Raw genomic sequence first — 23,850 nt, 5'->3', positions numbered from 1 at the left:
AGAGGGAAAGGAATGGGACTGTACGAGAATGCTGTTGTTTGTAGATGTTTCCACCCTTGTTCGGGAAATTCAGTTTTCCATTTAATGTTTTCTTAGTGAAGGGCCTTTCCCTCCCTGTCTTCTTTACTTGACTTCCTGTGGTGTGCCGGTTCTTCTTGTGGACTGGCGAATCATGTTAGATTCGCTGTTGGCAGTAGGTATGTTCAGTCTGCGAATGGGCGCCTTTTTCTGGCTTGAATGTTTCCTGCAAGCCCGGGTCAGGCTGCAGCCGCGTCCACGTGAAGAGGCCCTCAGACAAGCACCTGAAAAGTATCCTGTGTTAAACATAGTTTGTAATTTTCTAAATTTTTTCCCGTTTCTGAGACTGCATGCTACTTTATTCACCGAATGTCAGCTGACAAATTTGGACCCACGCCTGGTAGAGTAATGCAGTCCCCATGCTCAGCCAGTGAGTCGTTTTAGTCCTGAGATACGTCGGTTGAATTATTTGAATCTCCACTTAACTGTTACGCTTTACCGTTCGTCAGATACCCTAAAAGCTTATATTCTCTCAAGGCGCAATAAAACTTCCACAGAATAACCTATATTTTTCCTTTGCACCTGGAAAAACCACTTCCTCGATTCTATTAAAAGTTCGTTCAGTCTGAATGTCCAGTTGAATCTCACGTGTATCGTTCATCTTGTTACTCCAGTCTGCAATGATGCCACTGCTGTAACATCCCATGTTTGGCAGAATTCATACACGGTAAGGAGTACGTACCAAATTTCAATCTTTTGGTAGTCCATTTCACATTTCGATGAAGACAAGTTGCTGAATAGTGAGTGTCTGAACTGTTAAACCAAACTTTTGATAGAGCCCACTGTTCGCAAAAATCTTGTGATACACTGAAGCGGCAAAGAAACTTGTATAGGCATGCGTATTCAAATACAGAGATATGTAAACAGGCAGAATACGGCGCTGCGGTCGCCAATGCCTATATAAGACAACAAGTGTGAACAACAATGATTGAAGAGAATCGTTAAAGGTGACATAAGTGCAATCCTTCCGCAAATTGCTGCAGATTTCAATGCTGGGCCATCAACAAGTGTCAGCGTATGTACTATTCAACGAAACACCATCGATATGGGCTTTCGGATAACACGACACAAAGCTGTACGTCTCGCCTGGGCCCGTCAACACCGACATTGGACTGTTGATGACAGGAAACATGTTGCCTGATCGGACGAGTCTCGTTTCAAATTGTATCGAGCGGATAGACGCGTATGGCTATGGACACAACCTCATGAATCCATGGACCTGCATGTCAGTTGGGGACTGTTCAGTCTGGTGGATGGTCTGCAATGATGTGGGGCGTATGCAGTTGGAGTGATATGGGACCCCTGATACGTCAAGATACGACTCTGCCAGATGACACGTAAGCATTCTGTCTGATCACCTGCATTCATTCATGCTCATTGTGCATTTCTACAGACTTGGGCAATTACAGCAGGACAATGCGACACCCCACACGCCCAGAATTGCTACATGGACGCTCTTCTGAGTTTAAACACCTCCACTGGCCACCAAACTCCCTAGATACGAACATTATTGAGCATATCTGGGATGCCTTGCAATGTGCAGTTCAGAAGAGATCTCCACCCCTCGTACTCTTACGGATTTCTGGACAGCCCTGTAAGATTCATGATGTCAACTCCCTCCAGCACTACTCAGACATTAGTCGAGTCGTGTTGCGACACTTCTGCGTGCTCGCGGGGATCCCACACGATGTTAAGCGGGTGTACCAGTTTCTTTGACTCTTCAGTGTATTTCCATTAGGGGGAGGGGGAATTGGGCAACTGTGAATATTAAGCTTTATGCGCCATTAGTGTCAAAGATCTTCACTGCTTTTAAATTTAACTAAAAATGTTGTACTGGTACTGAAGAAATACTGTTTTATAGGAAATATTTTAACACATTACTTGTACATGGCCCAAAGAGTGGCCGGTCAGTTGCTAAGAAGTTTTCTTTTAAAACAAGTCATGCTTCAGCCTGCAGTATTCACCTACTGACTGTACTCAAGATACTGTGTGAGAGATGCCATTCATAGGTGTCAACTGGAGAGAGGGGAGGAGGAAAGAAAGAGGGGGGGAGAGCAAGTGGCGGCACTTGCCCCATCCTGAAATCTGAGGTAGACGTTCTTTAATTACAGAACTCTGAAGTATTTCTGAAATACAAGAGAGTGTTCAAAAGTAATGTCTCCGATTCTTGTTATGTAAAAATTATTAAAGCTTTTTAAATAAAACAAACGTTATTAACATTTTACATCTTTAACCTTCATGTCTACAAATTTACTGCTCTCTGCTGCTAGAGGGCTCCGAATTGTAGCGTGTAACATGGCAGTGTGCAGCGTAATTATGTCGGTGCATGAGAAACAGCGTGCTGTAATAAAATTGCGAATACGAAGAGTTTGTCCGCACATGGAGCACCCTCTCCTTCAGCATGACAATACCAGCTGCGACATCTGCAGCAATCCGACGCCTTGAGTTGACTGTCCTTGGTTATCCTCCATACAGTTCGGATTTGGTTGCATCTGAGTTCCATCTGTTTCCAGAACTTAAAGAAGACCTTCAAAGGGTTCTCTTTAACAGTGATGAAGCGGTGCAAGTAGAGGTGACGTTGTGGCCCGTCAACGAAGTCAAATAGTCTACAGTGACGGTATCAGCAAACTGCTCTCTCGTTGGAAGATATGTGTTCATCGCACGGGTTACTACGTTGCGAAATAAGTATGTAAACATTAATAATGGAGATGTAGAATGTTAATAACGTTTATTATATTGAAAAAACCTTCATACGTTTCACATAAAAAATTTCGGAGGCATTACTTTTCAGAACGCCCTGATTCTTCTCAACCGCAGATCTGACGCTACAGAATGCAAGGGGAAACACTGTAGCTTTAATAAATACTATGTTGTTGAGTTTCTAACGGGGATTATACCAGTTTCTTGTCGTGGCGACGTTGTTATGCAATGGGGGTGTGGACCTTTACAGAATACTGAAGAAATAGAGTACCCGATCTTTTCTCACTCGCTTTCTTGCGCAGCTCTTAATGAGCTACACAAACGAACAGTTCCAACACATAGCACTGTATAAACGTGGCTGAAATATACCTGTACTACAGCCGTCCCCAATATCCATAAGAACAGCCCCTTCACCTGTCGCAGACCTTAACCGGGACTGTAGGTTTACATTCGACCCATCAACGCTTCCCCAGACTTTATACACTTTTACACCATAGAACTATTTCAGTAGAGTGTGAAGAACATGGCCATGCCATGCCATTAGTGTATTATCCTATACTTCGTCTGTGGACCCAAATGCACAAGAAATACCATAAATTTCTTTTACTTCACGTCTATGATCATAAATTTTTTTGTCATCAGACTACTGGTTTCGGTCTATAATGACCATCTTAAGATCTGTTTTATGAAAACATGTCCTAATATACTGAAGCCATGGTGGCATCGTCAAATGTTAAACACAAAATCAGCACCAGCATCGTCAAATATGTATAAATAACAGCATATGCAAGAGTCATCTTGTCAGCAGCACTACTGTTCAAAGTATATGTTTTTATAAAACAGATCTGAAGATGGTCATCATAGACCGAAACTGGTAGTCTGAGGACAAAAAAATTTGTTACGATAGACGTGAAGCAAAGGAAATTTATTCTATATTCAGGTTACTGTTCGATTCGCGACCATGTCGCAGCTTGTCAAGAAATACCAATTTCTTCCCTGGAAGAGAGGAAAAAATGATGAAGTATCAAGTTGGATACGTGTTTGGGACTTCTTAAAATAAGTAGATGGCTCTTAAACTATATGGGGTGCAATCCAGTACGACATCCAGCCAAAGAGTTATAAGCTCCAAAGGGTTATAAGTTCTGTCATTCAGTTGGCAAACCTACATAATTACGCTCCAAACCAGGGAGATGAGGGCCATCTTCGTTGAGTCCTAGAGAGTTTCTTCTACCGACTTTTTAATGGCTGTTCTCGAAGGTTTTCTACATCGATATTCATAGAGGAAAGTGCTGTAAATTGGACTCCCCACATAAAACGAATCCCTTGTCTCTTGGTTTTGCTTTCTTCCGAACTCTAGTGGGATCCAATGTAAAACGTAGTTAGGCTTTGACCACTGTGTAGTGGGGTGTACAAGTCACCCACTTGACTTGTCACTGGTCAGTTCGACATTACATGTCTTGTGAGGTATCTGCGCTAGCAGAATAGAAATTCAGAAAACACAAGTCCGAAAACAATTTATTGCACTCACCAAAAATTATACAATCTCCCAAAAGACAACAGACTCGATCCCTACTGCGGATCGTCACAATTATACAACAACAAATAATAATACAAAAGACCCGACTCTCCCGGGAAGAGATCACAATCAAACAATTCTACAAAATCAAGATGTTCATCGACTATACCAAGTCCATCTGTAAGAGACTGACCAGCTAGAAGAGGCGTCTGGCCGTGGCTGCCAGGATGGCAGCTCGGTATACTCCCAAGCGGTGTGTCGAGCTGCACTTTGCTGACAGTACGCCGCCTTATAAAGCCCGTTTGGCGGATGTATCTGTCGAAACTATTTGCGATCACGTGCCTGTCGTATCAAAGTAGTTCCTGAGCTTGCTGCGACCTCTGATGAAGCTGTTCTGCAGGCTTCGCGAACAGGTAGCGGTCCCTGGTGGCCGTTGGTGAAGACCTGGTGTTGTGTTGTGTTGTGGCCGCCGGTAAATATTTGTGTGGACAACACGGACGACGTAGGTTTTCCTGATGAACATACGCCCTGTGATGCGGGCATCCCGTGTTGGTTGGATGTGAAGTGGGATGCCGATGCAGCAGGCGTTACGATTTCTGAAGTGGGCGGCCACAACATCTTGACAATCGAAAAAACTTTTACATTGTGCTAAAATTGTCTTTATTTCTCCTAGAATATGGCAGGTAAGCCTCTAGACCTGTATGTTTTTTTTGGAATTACGAGGTTTATGATTAATGTTTATGATCAAACCATTGCATCAAGATGGTTGGTTAAAAATTTATTCTGTTAACAAAATGTGGACTTTAGTCACGTGAACTGGACCCCCGTCAGTTGCTTAAACTGTATCCCTTGCTTTTTCATGTTTAAAGTCCGCCTGTGTTTGTACACACTCTTATTCTCGTGGAATTCTCTTGCAGAGTCTAAGAGGATAATGGGGAAGGTTGATCAAAGGAAGTGATGTATTGATACAGTTCCTTAAAGGAAGATAGGGTAGAAGAATCCCAGTAAATAGTTTAATCTTCCAAAATCACTTATGATGTTGTCCAACATTAAATACACTACACCTGAGAAAGTAGCAAAAACAAGAAGAGGCAGACCTACAATTTTGGGTTAAGATCTTGAAGAAGAACTGATTTAGTATTGTCTTGCTGTGGAATATTCTTTCTTTGGGTTGACTCGTAATGACTTGTAGAGAAGGGCTGTACAACTGGCAGAGAGATATAACATTGAACGCCCTTTCAAAGGCGAAATTGCTGGGGAGAAGTTGGTTTTCTTAAACGACACGAAACCAAACTGTCAGAAATAAAGTCTACAGGAACATTCTGTAAGAGGAAACTTTGGTTCAGCAATGCAAACACAGAGAAATTAGATAACCTTGTGAAATATTTTATACCCACTACAAAATTAGATTTTTTATTTAATACTTTTTCTAATTTTATTTAGTAGTATTTAGATTAGTTTTGTAAAGGATCTGATTTTGGCAACTATTTTTCAAACCCACTAAGTGTAACGCATTTGAAAATAATTTTTAATAAGAACTTTTCATTGAATTTTCTAAGAGTAAATGCAAATGGTGCATAACATTATAAAGTAATGCTTTGAAAACATGATTTTTTACCATTTTCTATTTTTTTTAAATCAAAAACAAAATGCGGTTGAATTTTGAGCACATTCGTCTATTAATAATTTCAAAAGATGTACTTTGGACATATTAATGAAGTATGCCTACCTTTAAGGTATAGCAGTTCCAATAATCTACATTCAAAAAACTGTTGGTAGGAAAACTAACAAACATTAAAGACCTGAATCTCAACTATGTAGTAATACAAAAAATTGCTATTTTGGAATCGTGCCCCCTCTTGGGTAAATTTCTGCAAATGCCCATGGCACCATCCCTCAGACAGGATTATCCAATGTTTTACCATACGGACTGGACCATCTTGATTATCATGGACAATTGTGATTGCTCCAACAGTTATCACTATATCAGGGAAGATTTAAAAGCTGATGTGATATGATTTTTACAACGATATTTTCATGTGAATTGCATTCAAACTGCACAAGTTTTCCTATATTTTGTAAGGATCATTCAGCCCTTCTTTCGACATATTGTCCATTGTACAGTCAGTTACACAATTCGCCAGACCCCTCGCCTCATCGTTATGCTGAACTGCACAGCTTTACTGCCTCTTAATACAGCACACCATGCAAGGACACGACCTACTCTCAACACACTGTCTATAGGTGTGGTGTCGAAAAACTATCTGAACACTGTCAGACAGTTTTAGACACTGTGTGAGACTATTTTTCTGCTGATTTATTTATTTCTTATGTTTTTCTGCTGTGTTCAATAAACTAACGGAAAAACGCTATGTAGTATGTACCGTACCAATGAAAATTAATTGCAACTTATCATGGTAATCTAGTGAAAAAGTCTTTTTTAATGAAACAAAGTATCCCCAATTGTCACGAAATTAGCAGAGTAATATGCACTTTCGGGTTCCATGTGGTCTGTCTCTACTTTCAGTCTACAGTCATACTGAAGCAGCGTTAGAGGATTAACACGAAAGTATGCAAATCTAGCAGTCTCATCTACATCTACATCATACTCCGAAAGCCACCTAATGTTTTGTGGCAGAGGATACTTTTTGTACCACTAATTGAGCCCTCCAACCCTGTTCCCTCGCGAATAGCACGTGGGAAAATTGATTGTCGGTTAGTCTCTGTATTGGCTCTAATTTCTCAAATTTTCTCCTCTTAGTCATTACGCGAGAAGTATGTCATAATTATTGAGCACATAACATGTTCCATAATTCTACAAGAGATTGACATCAACAATGTGGGTGGGTCTATAATTGTGTGCATCTGTCCTACGGCCTTTGTTAAAAACGGGAATAACCTTCCCTTTCTTCCAATCGCTAAATACCCTTCGTTGCTCACCCGATCTACGATAAATTACTGCCAGAAGGGGAGCAAGTTATTTCTCATAACCTTTGTAGAATCTTATGGGTGTCTCTTCTGGTCCTGACACCTTTCCACTAGCAAGCGATTGTATTTGTTTTTCTAGTCCGTGATCGGTTATCTCAGTATCTACCATTTCGACGTTCATACAACGATTGAAAGCAAGGACCGATCTTCCGCTGTTTCGGAATGCCGAATTCAGTATTTCGGTCTTCTATTTTATTTTCCATTTCGGGGCCAATATGGACACTGAGTGAATTAATAGATGATTCTTACCCGCTCACTGATTTTACACACGACCAAAACATCTTACGTTTCTTACTTAGATCGGTTGACAAAGTTTTACTTCCAGAGTCATTGAACGCTTCTCTCATTGCTCTTCTTACGCCCATTTTCGCTTCGTTCAGCTTTTGTTTGTCAGCTAGGTTTTTACGTCTCTTGAATCTGAGATGAACTCTTTGTTTGCGTAGCAGTTTTCTAACACGGCTGTTAAACCATGGTGGGTCTTTCCCGTCCCTTAAGACCTTACTCGGAACATACTTGTCTAGGGCATTTTGCACGATGACTTTGAAATTTTTGCAATTTGTTCTCCACATCTTCGTCCTCATCACCGAATATTTGATGCTGACTGCTCAGATACTCTGAAATCTGTCCCCTGTTAACATTCTATGTAAGACCTGTGGTCATAGATACTATCACAGCCTTATGCTCACTGATACCTCCTTCTACGTTAACTTATTCGATAAGTTCAGGTCTGTTTGTTGCCAGAAGGTCTAAGACGTTACCCTCACGAGTTGTTTCTCCAACTGTCTGCTCAAAGTAATTTTCGGGCAAGACATCAAGAACAATGTCACACGAAACCCTGTCTCTGGCACCTGTTTTGATAGCATGACACTCCCAATCTATACCTGGCAAGCTGAAGTCACCCCCCTATTACAACGGCATAATCAGGAAAATTATTAACAATATTTCGTAATTTTTGTCTGAAGAGCTCTACCACTAGAGCTCCTGACCCAGGAGATCTATAAAAGCGCCCAATTACCATTTTGACCGATCTTTAATGTTTACTTACACCCACATTAATTCAAACTCGAAATCCGTGATAACCTCGCTAGATTTTATCGAATTCTTTATTGCAATAAGCACGCCGCCGCCATTGGAGACCAACCTACCCATACGACTTTTCTGAACTCATGATTTCGTTGTCATTAACGTTCGGTTTCGACCAGGTTCCTGTTCTCAACGCTATCTGTGCAGTATAACCTTCAGTAAGCCATACTAATTCTAGGTCTTTCACTTGGATGCTCCTGCAGCTTATTAAAATCATGTTAATCTTTTCTATCTCTGATCTGCGACGACGAACATTCTCTGAGGACATTGCGGTTAATTTATCAGGCAAATTGTCTTTGATCTCAAGGGAGGATAGATAAACAACAAAATCCAGTTAACAGATCATTCTGTGTCACAATTATTAAATCAGTTCAATTGATAAAGGCAGAAAAACAGACACTAACAAGTGTGCAATTCAGCAAATTTTTCACGTTTAGATCTACAGGGCACAGATCGAAGGCAGTGACAAGACGATGGGGTAGAAGTTGTCTCAGGAGTTCTTTACTGATTTTCCATCTGCCTGCTAGTGGCTCTTTCGCGTAACAGGTAAAAACCTTGTCTCCAGCGGTATTAGAACCAAAAGTAACGCACGCTTCCGCTACAGGGAGAAACAGAGAATTAGAGAATTAGCAGTGTACGTGAAGACATAAGCTGTAGTTTCTGTGGTTAGGAGCTTTCTGGACTGAAAACCATGTATTTGATACCTCCATGTCATCCCTTACGAGAGAATAATTCAGAATATTTAATCTAAATCACAAGAAAATATCGAGTAACTTTATGAGGATAATTCTGAGACATTCCAGGAAGTAAATCGACGGTCACATAACTGCCAAATGTATTTTACAATGCCACTAACTCTCCATTAAACTAGCGACAGTCCGGCTACGTTTGCCCAGCCGATGTGTTCCTTGAGCTGGCTGGCTCCAAGGCAGTTCGCATTTCGAAGACGTATTGTTGCCGGCTGCCACTACATTGATGAGGGCCAGAAATCACTAGTATAGGCCAACGAGTTTTATTCACATTTCTGTAACTATAATTTGGGTCTAGGGCATAGCTACGAATAATATTCAGATCACCGACTGCACCTCGAACACCACAAATAAAGAGCAGTGAAAATTATTTTAGTGAGTAAATAACATACATTAAGAAAAAACCCACGAATGAATTAACCGAATGGGACGGAAATCGGTAGATACGATATGCACGTATATACAAATAAATGATTACAGTTTCAGAAAAATTGGATAATTTATTCAAGACAAAGTCCTTCACAAATTGAGCAAGTCAATACTGCGTTGGCCCACCTCTGGCCACTATGCAAGCAGTTATTCGGCTTGCCATTCAATAGATACGATATGCACGTATATACAAATAAATGATTACAGTTTCAGAAAAATTGGATAATTTATTCAAGACAAAGTCCTTCACAAATTGAGCAAGTCAATACTGCGTTGGCCCACCTCTGGCCACTATGCAAGCAGTTATTCGGCTTGCCATTCAGACAATTATTGGATGTCCTCGTGAGGGATATCGTGCCGGATTATGTCAAACTGGCGAGTTAGATCGTTAAAATTCCGAGATGGTTGGAGGCCCTGCCCATAATACTCCAGACGTTCTCAATTAGGGAGAGACCTGGTGACCTTGGTGGCCAAGGTAGGGTTTGGCAAGCACGAGGACACGCAGTAGAAACTCTTGCCAAGTGCGGACGTGCTTTGCCCTGCCCAGAATGGCTTATCACGAAGGGCAACAAAACGGAGCGTAAAATATCGTCGACGTTCGGCTGTGCTGCAAGGGTGCTGCTGATGACAACCAAAGAAATCCTGCTATGAAAATAAATGGCATCCTACAACATCATTCCTGGTTGTCTGGCCGTATGGCGGACGCCAGGATGGTATCCTACCACTGCTTAGGCCTTTAGGGCATCTCCAGACACGTCCTGGAATCTGAATAACTGGGGTATAACTGTTTTCAGTGATGAGCCTTGCTTCGAATTGAGCCACGATGAGTGGCGAAGATGTGTCTGGAGATGCCCCAGACAGCTGTACGATACCAACCTGACTATCGCTCTCTATAGGGTCAGGCAACGAGGAGTGTTGGTATGGGGTAACATTTCTTTTAATAGCAGGACCCCTTTGTTGTTGTCTGCCGCGCCCTTAAAGCACAGAGGTACGTCGACGACATTCTGCACCTTACTTTGTTACCCTTCATGGCAGGCCATCCTGTGATTACATGTCAGGAAGATAATGCCACACCGCAGACAGCGAGAGTTTCTACTGCGTGTCTTCGTGCTTGCCAAACCCTACCTTTGCCAGCAGGGTCGCTGGATCTGCCCCCAATTGAGAACTTTTGGAGCATTATGGACGGGGCTTTCCAACGAGCTCGAGGTTTTAAAATCTGACTCGCCATTTGGACAGAATTTAGTACGATATTCCTCAGGAAAACATCTAACAACTGTATCAATCAATGGCAAGCCGAGTAACTGCTTGCATAACGGCCAGAGGTGGACCACAGTGTTACTGATTTGCTCAGTTTGTGAAGCTCTTCGTCTTGAATAAATCATCCAGTTTTTTCTGAAATTATAATCATTTATTTGTATGTACTTGTACACCACAATACCGATTTCCAGCCCATTCGGATAATTCTTTCGTGGAGCTTCGCTTTTCGTTTTTTTCCCCCCCTTAGAGTGTGCTTGAAAACAGTTTTCCTTATGAATGCTTGCATTGACAGCACCTCTAATACGCAACAACACATATGAAAAGACAAGATAGCAGCGATTTTCGCGTTTTGTAATCAAATTTCATATGCTGCGAATAACAAAATCCCAAAGGAAACCGTGGAAGACAATTTTCGTCTGTGGCCGAAAAATAGGACTCAACAGTCGCGAAAATAATTTAAAAAAATGAATCACTGCAGAGCAAGTTCGATTCCAGCCTCCAATAATGTGAAAGAAGAAGCAGTTACGGTGAGAATGTGAAACAAGAAAGAAACTGTACCGACTGCAACGTGTCAAATATAGTAAAGGGAAAAAATCGCAACACCAAAAAATAATTAATGTAGAGTGATGAAATTTCGGGAATACATTTGCCTAGGTAACATATCCAAGAGATTACCATTGCAAGATCACAGGTTAATGTCAACGCGATATAAGCCATTGCAAAAGTGAAATGCTGGTGCATCAAAAACTGCTGTAGTCGCCAGAATGTTGACTGCAGTCTTGCAAACGCGCATGCATTGCGTCGTACTGGATATCAGCATGTGGGATAAAGTTCCATGCCTGTTTCACTTGGGTGGTCAATGACGACGCTGGATTTATCGTCCAATGATGTCCCATATGTGCTCGACTGGAGACAGATCTGGAGATCGAGCAGCCCAAGACAACTTGTCGACACTGTGTAGCGCACGTTGGGTTACAACAGCGGTATCTGGGCGAGCGTAATCTGTTGGAAAACACGACGTGGAGTGCTGTTAATAAATGACAGCAAGCCGGCCTCTGTGGCCGAGCGGTTCTAGGCGCTTCAGTCCGGAACCGCGCTGCTGCTACAGACGCAGGTTTGAATCCTGCCTCGGGCATGGATGTGTATGATGTCCTTAAGTTAGTTAGGTTTAATTAGTTCTAAGTCTAGAGGACTGATGACCTCAGATGTTAAGTCCCCTAGTGCTTAGAGCCATTTGAACCATTTGAATGACAGCACAACAGGTCGAATCACGAGACTGACTCACAAATTTATAGTCCGGGTGCTCGGATTAACCACGAGAGTGCACCACAGGTGTACGTTCTGTGTGCCTAGTGCACAGAGTGGTTGGTTGCAGGCCTTCAACTGGCCTTCTCCTAACCAACGCACGACCATGACTGGCACTCAAGCAGCAAAGAAGTTCTATTGAATGGAAATAGTTTCATTGGTGGTACTGTGTGATGTATGTTGAATCATGAACATTGCTGTAATGTGAATGCTACTTCTTTGTTGAAATGGATGTAACTCTTTAGCGCTATTTTCAAGAAAGGTGCATACATTGTGGTCACAGCACAGAATACTACCTGTTGTGCCCATACAGATTGTACAGCTTAAGTCACAGTACTGTCCGAATGCTGCAGCCCTGCAGCAATTGTGAACCTGAGGATGTCCTCTTTTTAATGCCATTAACATCAGGATCAGTTGTCCAGAAATAAAAAAAAAGGACATCTGGCTACCATCGCAAGCATTCCGAGTAGCAAATACGATGTTCTCAAAGGACTTCCACTTCAATTAAATTAATTCTGTAATTGTGACTACAAACCTCTCACACATTGCTATGGTGGCTGCCAACTCATGGCATGCATTGTGAATGGCAACTTTTATGTTTTCAGTTGCCATTTTCTGCAAAAAGCAATCAACATATTCAGGGCAATCTGGCCAGCAAGTGCTTCACCAGGAAGTTGTAGAACACAAACTAATTCCAAACATTTAGGCAATTCCAGGAACCACTCACATGTGGTGTGAAATGTCAATCCTTTTTTAAAGCACTACAATTACTACAGATTCCTTGGATTTCACATTTACCTCACATGTTGCCTTTTGAACATCTCTGGAATATTTTTCATAGATAATTTGTTTGTGATGATTTCAGTAACCACTGTTTGTGTTTGATGGTTTACTGTACAAATTAAGATGCCTTAGGAACTTATGATGGTTCTCTTTGATTTCATGTTATGACATTTAGAGGTGTGATTGCAACATGTGGGGTCTTCACGCCATACTACATTCTCAAAGTCAGCATATAACTAGGTGACTGCAAAATGCAGCATCATACATTTTTGATTTAATAACTTGTTTACATTGGTAACCAGAATTAGTACAAAGAAGACTGATGGTTGGCGTTATTGTAATAGAAACTGTGAGTCAGCATAACTGCCATTGATTTTCACAAGTATTGTGTACATATGACTGATTTCAGTGAGAAAATCAATAATACTTGAATTAAAAATACCAAGGATCCAGCTGCATGCTGCTAATAATATTTTGTACCATTAGATGCCTCTGAACAGATGTGATATCTGAAGCACTATTTAACTCATTCCTCTCCACCATTGTTGGCTGTGTCTAGTAGATGCATTGAAATGGGGACAGTGAACAATGTGTGATTTTGCATTTACTGTCTCTTGAATTGTTGTGCATTTTTAGAAAGTTCTGTCTTTATGGAGTTTAAACAGAACAGTCATTTTATCAGTTTTGTATGAATAGACCTAATGGGTAGCTCATTAACCTATGAACACATGGTTCTACCACCTGTAACATTAAATTTATAGGTTTGGGATTTATTTTCTTAAGATAAACTTTATTTTTGCGTTATTATTGTTACTTTGTTCACAAGAAAGAATAAATAAGCAAGATTCTAATGTAATAGAATTGTTTAAAGTTAATAACTTATACAGATGAGTATTGGATGTTCCTCGCTGTTTTTGTTGTTCTAAAAATCAGATATTGATTATAGTTCACTCATCTGCTTCTACAAGAAGTTTGTGCACAGAAATGGATGGAAATCATAGTTCTGAAGGTGAAACATCACAACATGTTTCAATTGACATATCACCTAGTTCTTCAAGATGCACCGGTAAGTTGTACATTTATTTTCAAAATAGATTTGAAGGTGATGAATAGATATTATGTTACAAATTACTGAAAGCAGTGTTCACATTATCATTCAAACAGCTGCTACAATCAGTGGTGACTCGTGCAAAATTTTACCAATATGCTACAATATGACAAAAATAAATAGATTATCTTTCACTGTGTCATTATGATAGGTGTGACTTAATATTGTTGTGATATTAGTTTTACCTAATGAAGATCGAGTACGTTTTTTATATATGTTTATGATTTCTGCTACAGTGTTTTAATTAATGCATTAATATCGCCTAGATTTTCCACTCCCCCTGTACCTGACACATCAGTGTTCCTAAATAACAAACATGGAAGAAAAAGTACATGAGAACATCACACTTGCAGATTCAAATCTTTTCATACACTTTCATACAAGAGTTCCACGTATATCTGCTTTTTTTACCACCACCTATAGCCTTCTGATTTAGAATGGTAGTAGTCATAACAAAACTGAATATATTAATTTTACAAATATAAATTGAACTGTTAAAATCTACTTAAATTTTGTAGTTAATAGTTAAACAATACATCTAATATATATTTAAGAAAAAGAAAAAAGATGTTAGCTGTGACAACTTAAACCAAGCTGATGAATTGCCAGTCACCACACTTGACCACTATTCCATGGTCCTGACAAATCAAGTATAGCTCAAAAATCTCTCCTACTCTACTCATTAATCTCTTAAGAGCATTTTCCTGCAGCCCATTCCAGTGAAATACTGTAGGTGCATGAAATGGGCATCTACCTGCTTCTACTCACATAGTTTGAGCCAAATCGGTGAGCCCTATCCCATGCCTTCCCCTTGTTGGAGCTAAATTCAGAGTAGCTCTACCTAACTCTTTAACTCTCACTTTATGCTCAAAAAAACTACTGTAAAAGGTCCTCCTTAGGAGATCATCTACAGAGTTTGCCATGTTGCTTGCACAATGCTTTACATGCACTTTCAAAGAAAAATACAGAACTGATGCTGGCAGGGATGACAAACACATGGTGAGCATGCTCATTTGAAAACAGGCAGCTGTGTCCCTCCTCTAAGTTGATCACAGTATAACTGATCATCATTTCAGCACTCATCATTGGTTTCTATTTATCACAGGGATAATGCTAAAAAACATTTCTCCATCCATTTTGTTTGCATACCAGCGAACAGTCAAAGAGAAATGGCATAATTTTAGTGTGATGTTTACAGTGTGCTGTAGCGAATCTGCACAGGTCACCATTGGCTATAATAACATTCAGTGCCATTTAATAAAATATGTAATAATTACATAATCTTTAAATAAATGTGAACTGTTTTGATTACACTTAAATATAATAAAATCATGATTTCCAAAAATGTGAACTTGTATTTTATTTTACTGAATATTTTGGACAAAAGTGTTTAAATTGTTTATAGAGGCTATACATATTTCAAGTGCTACAGAGGTATAGTGCTAACAGAGGAGATGCAAGACATGAAATGCAAAGTCCTGCATGACACTGGCTGGATGTTGACAATGACAATTCAGTGAAACTATGCTTGATGCCAATGCAAACTTCCTATCAAAAAAACATAAGGGTTCATGGACTGGGATCTCTCTTCTCTACCCTCCCCCAAGGTAGGGTCATGCAGATGGTCCTGTTTCACACATTTCAGTGTGTGCCATGGAACTATATGAAGTATGATTGTCATCTTCTGGTGTCTCCGTGTAGGCGAGCCCCTTGCCTTTTATGGAGTAAATAATATTAACAACTGTCCCCTGTACAGTGCTTCATGGGGATGAGGTTGAATGTTGATCTTTCTCCTTCAGTGGAGTGGGGACATCCCACCAGCATGCCTTTTCTCGGTGTTCAAATTAATTTACTCTGATGGAAACTAGCCACTTAGTGTTTATGGTAGACCTGATACAACTGTGTTCCTGGGCATCTTGACATGAAAAACATAGGCTCCTCATTTAAGGAGGCAGTTGCTTTCAGCAATGTGAGCCCAGCATTCAGGTCATGTAGATCCAGGGATGCAAATGTATTGTGTGTGACCAACAACAAGGGCATTTGCATTTTTGCTGTTTGTGTATCTGTGTCAGCTTGCACTTTTGGCTTCCCCTCAAGATTTCTTTAAAGTTAACAATGATGGCTCTTACCATAAGCCATGAAAAATTATTTCTTATAAAAACTCTTGCCTTATCCTTAAGCAACTAAAAATCAAACAATCTGATAGGCAATGAAAGGAAGGAGAGCCTCTGCACTTCAGTTCTTTCAGTGCTTGGAATAGCTGTGTGTGACACATGACTGTAAATACATCAGAAATTCATGTTCAGGTAATAAAATAAATTACATTTTATCAATAATAGAGACATAGGGCACAAAATGCATCACCATTAGTGAACTTTTTGTGAATTGCAATGTAAAAGTTCTTACATGAGAATTTGAAGTCAGCAAAATCTGTCACTGACAGGGTCACCTAACACAGCGAATAATATGTGGTAAGATATGGCTGAGTTTTTAGCAAGTTAGAATTGCTACAGTAAGTGAACAAGCATAGTGCAACGCATTTCTCATCAGTTTAATACTGGAACACAATATGTGAGTGGCCGTACATTTCAGAATCATTCCCTCACTGCCATATAGAGAAGCCATCTTTCAATACAAATGCATTAACCATGAGTTTGTGAAACTCTGAAATACTGCACTAAAAAGTGGTAGTAGATGTTGGTGCAAATTGACAACATTGTAACAGGATGTAGGATACAAGATGAGATGATAGATACCTTTCACAACCATAGTCACAGTTCAAGACTCTAAGTGTATCCTTGCATGGGCCATATTTACGTGAATATCTAAAAAAGTTACATATTGCTGGTACATGTGTCATTGAGCCTTGGTACCAAACAATTCAGGGACCTACTGGTAGGTCCAGATCAAGTTGTTTGGCAGTTACTTAATACATATAGAAGATGTGAATGAAAAATTTTCTAATGGGAGCTAAGAAACAATGAAAACAGAAGATGTAATCAAAATAACTTTATTCACTTTCAAAGAAATTGTACATTTATATCACTAATATTTGGATTTCCATTCAAGTGAAATGCAGACAGTGCATTGCATGTGTGATGACTGACTACCCTACTCAACACTAAATTGGTAACACCAGGTCTCATCTCCTCTGCTGATGGTTTGTATAACAAATAAATCTCAATCACATGTGTCAATGAGATCACCATCAGTTCAAATCCATGTTATCTTCTGCTTGTCAGTTTTTGCACCACTCAATTTTTGCACCACACACCACTTAAGGAAATCAGTTGCACCACTCAATTTTTGCACCACACATTAGGAGTATGTATTCCACTTAAGGAAATCAGTTTTAATGAAGATGATAATGCTGTGCCTATTCATCTTCATTTCCAGCCAAATATTCCATGTGTACATTTCATTTTTCATTTCATTTCCTCAAATATCAGTGTAAAGGATATTTGTAAGTTTTGTATCAGCATATAGTACATTTTTTTTAGTATCATCTGTCATTATGATTATTGACAGCTGATATGAATATGTTATGTCTTCAATAGATTTATTTCAGTCCCAAAAGCACCTGAACCATTTACAGACACATTTTCTGCACATAGCTGTTGTTCCATGCATTCCCACCAACATTACTTGTGTGCCTGTCCTACTTTCTCAGCAGTTTATAATAAAATTTGACTTCTATAGGTTTCTGTATTTCATTATGACGTGAATCTTCACATTCAATTTTTTCAACTGGTAGCAGCTTATTGTGTTGGAAATAATTTGGTATTTCTAAACATGTGTGTCCATATGCATGCATCACCAACATCCATCTCCATTGCCTGACCAATGACGGAATGTCAGTTCTATGACTATCCACAGGCAATGAGGCTGTTTGGTACCTATGCAAGGGAGAAATGTTACAGGTGCATGAAACTAAGCTCCAAGTCCAGGGATGGAATAAAGTTTCCCTACGTTCATTTCTGAACTGAAGGGGTGCAGGAACAATTGTACACCAGATTATACACTGCCTTAGAAAACAAGTGAAACACACAGAAGATATGGTTGGGTGTCATTGTAACTTGATGTATGTACACCACTGGTGGGTATGTTAATGATTAGAGTTACAACTCTCAGTAAAAAGTAGAATGGCAACAAGAATGCATTGGTGTTTGGTGTTGTTACAAGAACTGGTAGGGTATATGAGGGGTGTGAACAGTGTCAGATGTTGAGTGATCATTGTGAAGGACATGAAGATGTCACATACTTGTGTGAGACAGCGTTATCAACACCTAACAGAGTTTGGAAGTGACCTAATTGTGGGTCTCCATTTGGCTGGTAGATCGAAGCATGCAGTATCCAGTTTTCTGGGACATTCTGGTGTGACAGTGACCCCATGTTGGACTGCATGTGAACATGAGGGCACGCATACTCATCATCAAGGATCTGCACAATGGAGTATCACCCTACTGCACACCAAGTACATCACAACCCCCTCCCATCTGCACCTACCGTCTGAGAACAAGTAATGGACTCCCAGCAACATTCTGTATAATCCTCCACCGTTGGTCAGAAATAACCAGTAGCCAGATTAGAAAATTACCATCCCATGCATAATCTGCCATTAAAACCACAACACAAATTACTGTGTTTTGATTGGTGGCATGACCAAGCGGCATGGACTGCTGATGGATGGTGCCACATTGTGTTCAGCGATGAATCATGGCACTGCACTATCCTAGATAACTATCATCAGCAAATATGGTGGTGACCTGGGGAAGGTCCCTTTCGTCCAGTGTTTTGGAGAGGCACAGTGGAGTTACTCCTGGCAGCCTGTGTGGGGAGCAGTTGAGTATGACTTCAGATTATGGCTGGAAGTCAATGACAGAACACTGATGGCACACCAGTATGTCATGGTCATCCTGCATCATCACGTGTTTCATCTATTACAACAGTATCATGGTTCCATTTTTCAACAGGAAAATACTCATCCATGCATGACAGTGCCTCTTTGAATTGTGCATGTGATGATGAAGTACTCCCGTGACCAGCAACATCCCCAGATCTGCCTCCAATAGAACAAGTGTGGAACCAAGTTGGATGCCAACTCTGTCCCAGTGCCGGTATTCAGGGTATCAAGGACCAGTTACAACAATTGTGGACCAGCCTGCTCCAGGAGAAGATACAATGGCTTTATGATCTCCTTCCCAACCAGATCAGTGCATGCATCCAGGCCATACTGATAAGTGGGTTCATACTGCCAAGTTATTTATAAATTCGACTCAGTTTTGTAATCACTGAAACAATATCACACACAGTCTCAACACTTAAAGTTTCATTTCATTTCCACCTCCTCTTCTACGTGCTTCAGTTTTTTTTAGGTAATGTATTTTTAAAACTAAGTTCTATGAGATTTTATATCAGAATCTCATTTTCATTACTGTTTAGACTGATGGATCTAAGTGGAGGACGTTATCAACTGTTCTGCTGTGTTCCTCAAATACCAAATATGTCCTCAAGATAGCAGTTTTCCATTTAATATGTAGAATTGTTTGTTGTCTTGATGGCACTGGAGCAGATCAGGTGAAATTGTAGCAAGAAATTCCTCATCTGCTCTGATTCCTAAAGTGCACTTCTGGCTAATAGTCAGATTTACCCAGCAGACAGGATGGTGCAAGATGTATAAAATACCCTTCGTTTCTTGCATAATCAGGAGAAAAAACTCATTTTCTGCTGAAGTTTGTGGCACATAGGAATTTGGGGAAATTGACTTGCTGCTGCAGCTGTCAAGGAGGCTTGCTCCCTTGAACTTCCTGCTCCCTGTTCAGTCCTCCTGGGACAGTCATCTCATGTGTGCCCTGAAAGACCAATGTGTTGGTGGGATGATCAGTGTCTGGGAATGAGGAACAATAAATTTTGGTCAGTGAAACCTTCAGTGCAGCTGTGGCTTACCTCTTTCTAACAAGAATAAGTGAATGAAGTGACCCTTACAAAGCTCTAGGTGGGACATAGCCCTTTAACACATGACCTTCTCTTATGGTGGGAGGACCCACCAGTGTGACAAAGACATGGAACACAGGTACTGATACAGCATATTTGAATTGGGTGTGTTTCATTTGATGACTTGAGGGCAGACCTGCATCTTCCACATGACCCACCCTCCATTTTAAATGACAGTGAGATGAGTTTTGTTCACGTTTTAGGGTTTTGTGTGTTGTCAGAGCTCCTTGCCAAAATACTGGGTGTGAGATTTTAGTGTATTACTTAGTGGCTTGATCACCCATCATTTATAAGTAAGCACTCAGCCACAGTAATCTGGCATCTTTACTGGTATTTTATAATTGATTTTATCTACAGAAATTTGGCTGTGTTTTATCTGCATTTTATGGATGGTCTTTTATGATTTTCCCAATAACAGCCCTGAATTTTAAATTCTTGTTTGTTGATGCTGTTCAGCTTTAGAATTTATTATAGATGTTAACCAACCTTGTCTCTATTTATTTCATTCATGAGCACTCATAAGCTCATCATTTGGTGCTGTAAAACACCACCTTTTTTATTATCAAACATTGCTATCTACATGTGAGTCTACTTGCCAAACTTTTTAAATGCACTTTGTACTTTGAAATATGCTCACTTTTTTTATATACTTTAATTTAGCATATTTCATGACAGTACTCACTTTTCCATGGATGTTTATAAGATGATATTTGACTTTTTTGTGTTGGCTTCAGTCGTCTAGTGGAAGTATGATTCCATAATGCTGTTTTGTCAGCTGCATAAATGTCCTGGTTCAATGCGTTTGCCTGATTTTTGGTGCTTCAAATACCATTATTCTGAATGTGCTTCCTTCTTGATGTTTATATAAAAAAGTAGTAGAATAACTCATTTTTGCTGGTCACTTGCAAATTATTATAACAGGGACCTGTACATTGTTCCACCGTCACACACTGAGTGTTCACTGCCGACTGACTATGGTCAAAGACGACTCCAGCATCAAAGACATTTCACACAACACACAAGCTTCCACTTGTAACCAGTCTCTTTGATATTATTCGTCACATCTACTAATATTAATCAATATGCTGTCACTCTCGAACATAAAAGCAAATTAGCATAAAATAAGGCAAATTATAATTCACAAAAAATATTCTGACAAAAATATATGAAATCATTTACAACCTCCCTCATTAGATTTGGTACTGACAAATCTGGTAGAAAATAACACATCTCCCAGATCCATTACAACTTCCAGAAACACAATGCACAATTCTGTTGCTTATGATATGTGTCATAATGTCTCATTGCACACTCCAGTGGCATAAGGCCACTTCCTGACTGCACAGGTCATCTGGTCTCAGACTTATTGAGCATTTCTGGGATGCTGTAGAGTAAGATTTTTATGCCTTGAACCCTTTGATTATTGTGGCTGTCCCAGCATCGTGCAGAGCCACTGCCACACAGCATTTCCTCCAGCTAGATCAGAGGCAGCCAAGAATTCAGTTCATGAGCCATGCCCTGGCATGAGTGCCATAGCACACAGCGTGGATTCATGTTTTCTCCACTGCCACACTTTTTGAGCTTGAGGAGGGGCAAACTGTGAATGTGCCACATTTAAGTAGGAGTGCACACTGAATTCAACTTGGTTTTATATTTCACATTATTCAGCTACATAGATCACAAACAAAATGTGTTTTCTGTTTTCTTTAATTATTTTTGGTGAGCTGAAGACATGATGTTTATATGGTACAAACTATTGGCATATGGACAGAAACAGACAATTTTACAGATTTTTGTACCCAGGTTGCCACATAATTGTGACTTATTTAGTTTGATAAGTCAAGAAAAGGTCTTTGACATGCACATGTTGACCAAGATACTATAGCACTTTTGTAACCTCATTATGGAAATGTGGAAACTGGACCCGAGGAAAACAATGAAGACAGCCCACACAGTTTTAACACAATTGTCTTTAAAATAGGATTTACTCTATTGAGCAATCAGTTTCATTTGGACATGCACAGGGGCACTTTCAACTGTAGTCACAAATGGTCTCAAAAACACCTTGAAAACAGATGTAAGACTGGCAGTGTCCTCAAAATGCTTAGAAAACTATCCATGTAATTCATTCAAGGTCATAATGAATTATTCAAACTTCACATTTGCTTTAACATCAGGGATCTTACGGAACTGGGCTCTATTAATCAGAGTTTGTCCCTTCTACAATGCGATTTTCTTTTTAAATGCATCCCCATCGAATTAGAAATAAGTTGTTTCTCTCTTTACAATGCATTACTGTGGGCAGTGTTTAGTCAACTCCACATAAAATGCAAGTCTGCAATCCATTCCAGATGTTATAATTTTCATTCCTGGGCTCCTTTTCCCTTTATAAATTCAACAATAGCAGATTTTAAAGTGGAAACAAAAATCATTCAAGGCATTCTCCTTGACTTGACCAATGTACTTCTCAGTTATGTATAAAGTGTCCACATTCTTCATTTAGTTCCATCAAAAACTGTTGCAACTGACTAGGTGACTTAAGAAGTTTTACTATTTGTACCACCAATTTCTTCATGTGCTCTATGCCTGCAAATTTAGTGCAAAATGCTTCTGGATGTACAGAACAATGAGTTCTCTATGTAATTTTTTGCTCTTTCATTGTAATCTAAATCTTTAAATTCTTTCTGCATGGTATTGTAACATCATTTCATAGCAAATTAATTTGCAATAACTATCAATTATGTGACTGTATAATAGATGTTGAGATTCTCATCTCTCTCTTCTGTCATTCACATTCAGTTTTAAAGGCTTGTGACAATAGATCACTGTATGTATAGCATCCATCCATTTTCGAAAGATAATGGAGTAGCATACTTGGTACAGTGTCTGCAATGTCTACTGTGGCTGGAAAGTCCCACTCAAGGGTGGCAGTCCCTACTGCAGTCTGGGCACGTGAAACATCAGGGACTTCGATCAGAAGCCACCCTCCTTTTGTGTCTTGGACTCTTCCTAATTTGTTTTTGTGTGTATTCTTCCCCTGCAAGCTTGATCATTTTGCACAGTTAGTTGCCACTTGACACAGTCATCAACAGTACTTTTGCAGCAAGTTGGATTAATACTGGCCTTGGTCAGCTCTCTCTTGCAGACATCCTTGAAGTGAGGGTGTGGTATCCTACAGGCTTCACACCCTCCTGAAGTTCTTTGTTTGGGTACTCTACCTCTCACAGAGATCTGAAGATTGTTCCAAAGAAAGCAGACATGAAAGCTGTTCATTTGAGGTTCATGCTTAGCAAGAGTTGTGTGTATTTGACAGCTGTAGAGAAGTATGGTGATAACATGAGCATTGTATACTTCTAATTTATTTTTTATTGTGAGTTGTCCATTGTCCCATACCCTGGTGTTTTTTTTTTTTTTTAAATCTAGCCATGGGAGATGGTGCTTTTGCTATTCCGTTAGTAATCTCAGTGTCCATGGACAAGTTGCTACATATTGCAGATGCCAAGTAGATAAAGTCATCAACTACCTGGAGAGAATTTCTGTCAGTGTTTATGGATGGGAGGCGGATGGTGCCCTGTGCCATGATCTTATTCTTTTGGATGCTGTTGTTAAGACCAGATTTTTCACATCCATGTGGTAAGTTGTTAATCAGATACTGCAGCTCATCTTCTGTGTTTGCTACCAGAGCTGTATCTTCTGCATATAACTGTTCAGTTTGCTCCAGGAGAAGATACAGTGGTTGTATTTACTTTGGTCTTGGTCTTGAGGTGAGTGTAGTTACCAGGTAATACACAAAACTGATCCAATTAAAACAACCTCTGAACAATAATGGAAATAAGCCTGTTGTGACTTTACATGTAACA

The 23,850-nt window shown here is 39.9% G+C and overlaps 1 protein-coding gene across 1 annotated transcript in view; it reads left to right on the top strand.

Moving 5' to 3' along the window:
- The window catches only part of LOC126470871 (protein tyrosine phosphatase domain-containing protein 1-like), a 560,875-nt gene that overhangs the window by 408,486 nt on the left and 128,539 nt on the right, over positions 1-23,850 (top strand). Inside the window, exon 8 of the mRNA XM_050098887.1 lies at positions 13,835-13,954. Coding sequence (XP_049954844.1) covers positions 13,835-13,954 — 120 coding nt within the window. The remainder of the gene's footprint in view (positions 1-13,834; positions 13,955-23,850) is intronic.

The sequence above is a fragment of the Schistocerca serialis genome, chromosome 3 (genome assembly GCF_023864345.2).
Source record: "Schistocerca serialis cubense isolate TAMUIC-IGC-003099 chromosome 3, iqSchSeri2.2, whole genome shotgun sequence".
Taxonomy (NCBI): Eukaryota; Metazoa; Arthropoda; class Insecta; order Orthoptera; family Acrididae; genus Schistocerca; species Schistocerca serialis.
Note: the sequence above shows the minus strand (reverse complement) of the source record. Positions and strands in the feature narration are given on the sequence as shown.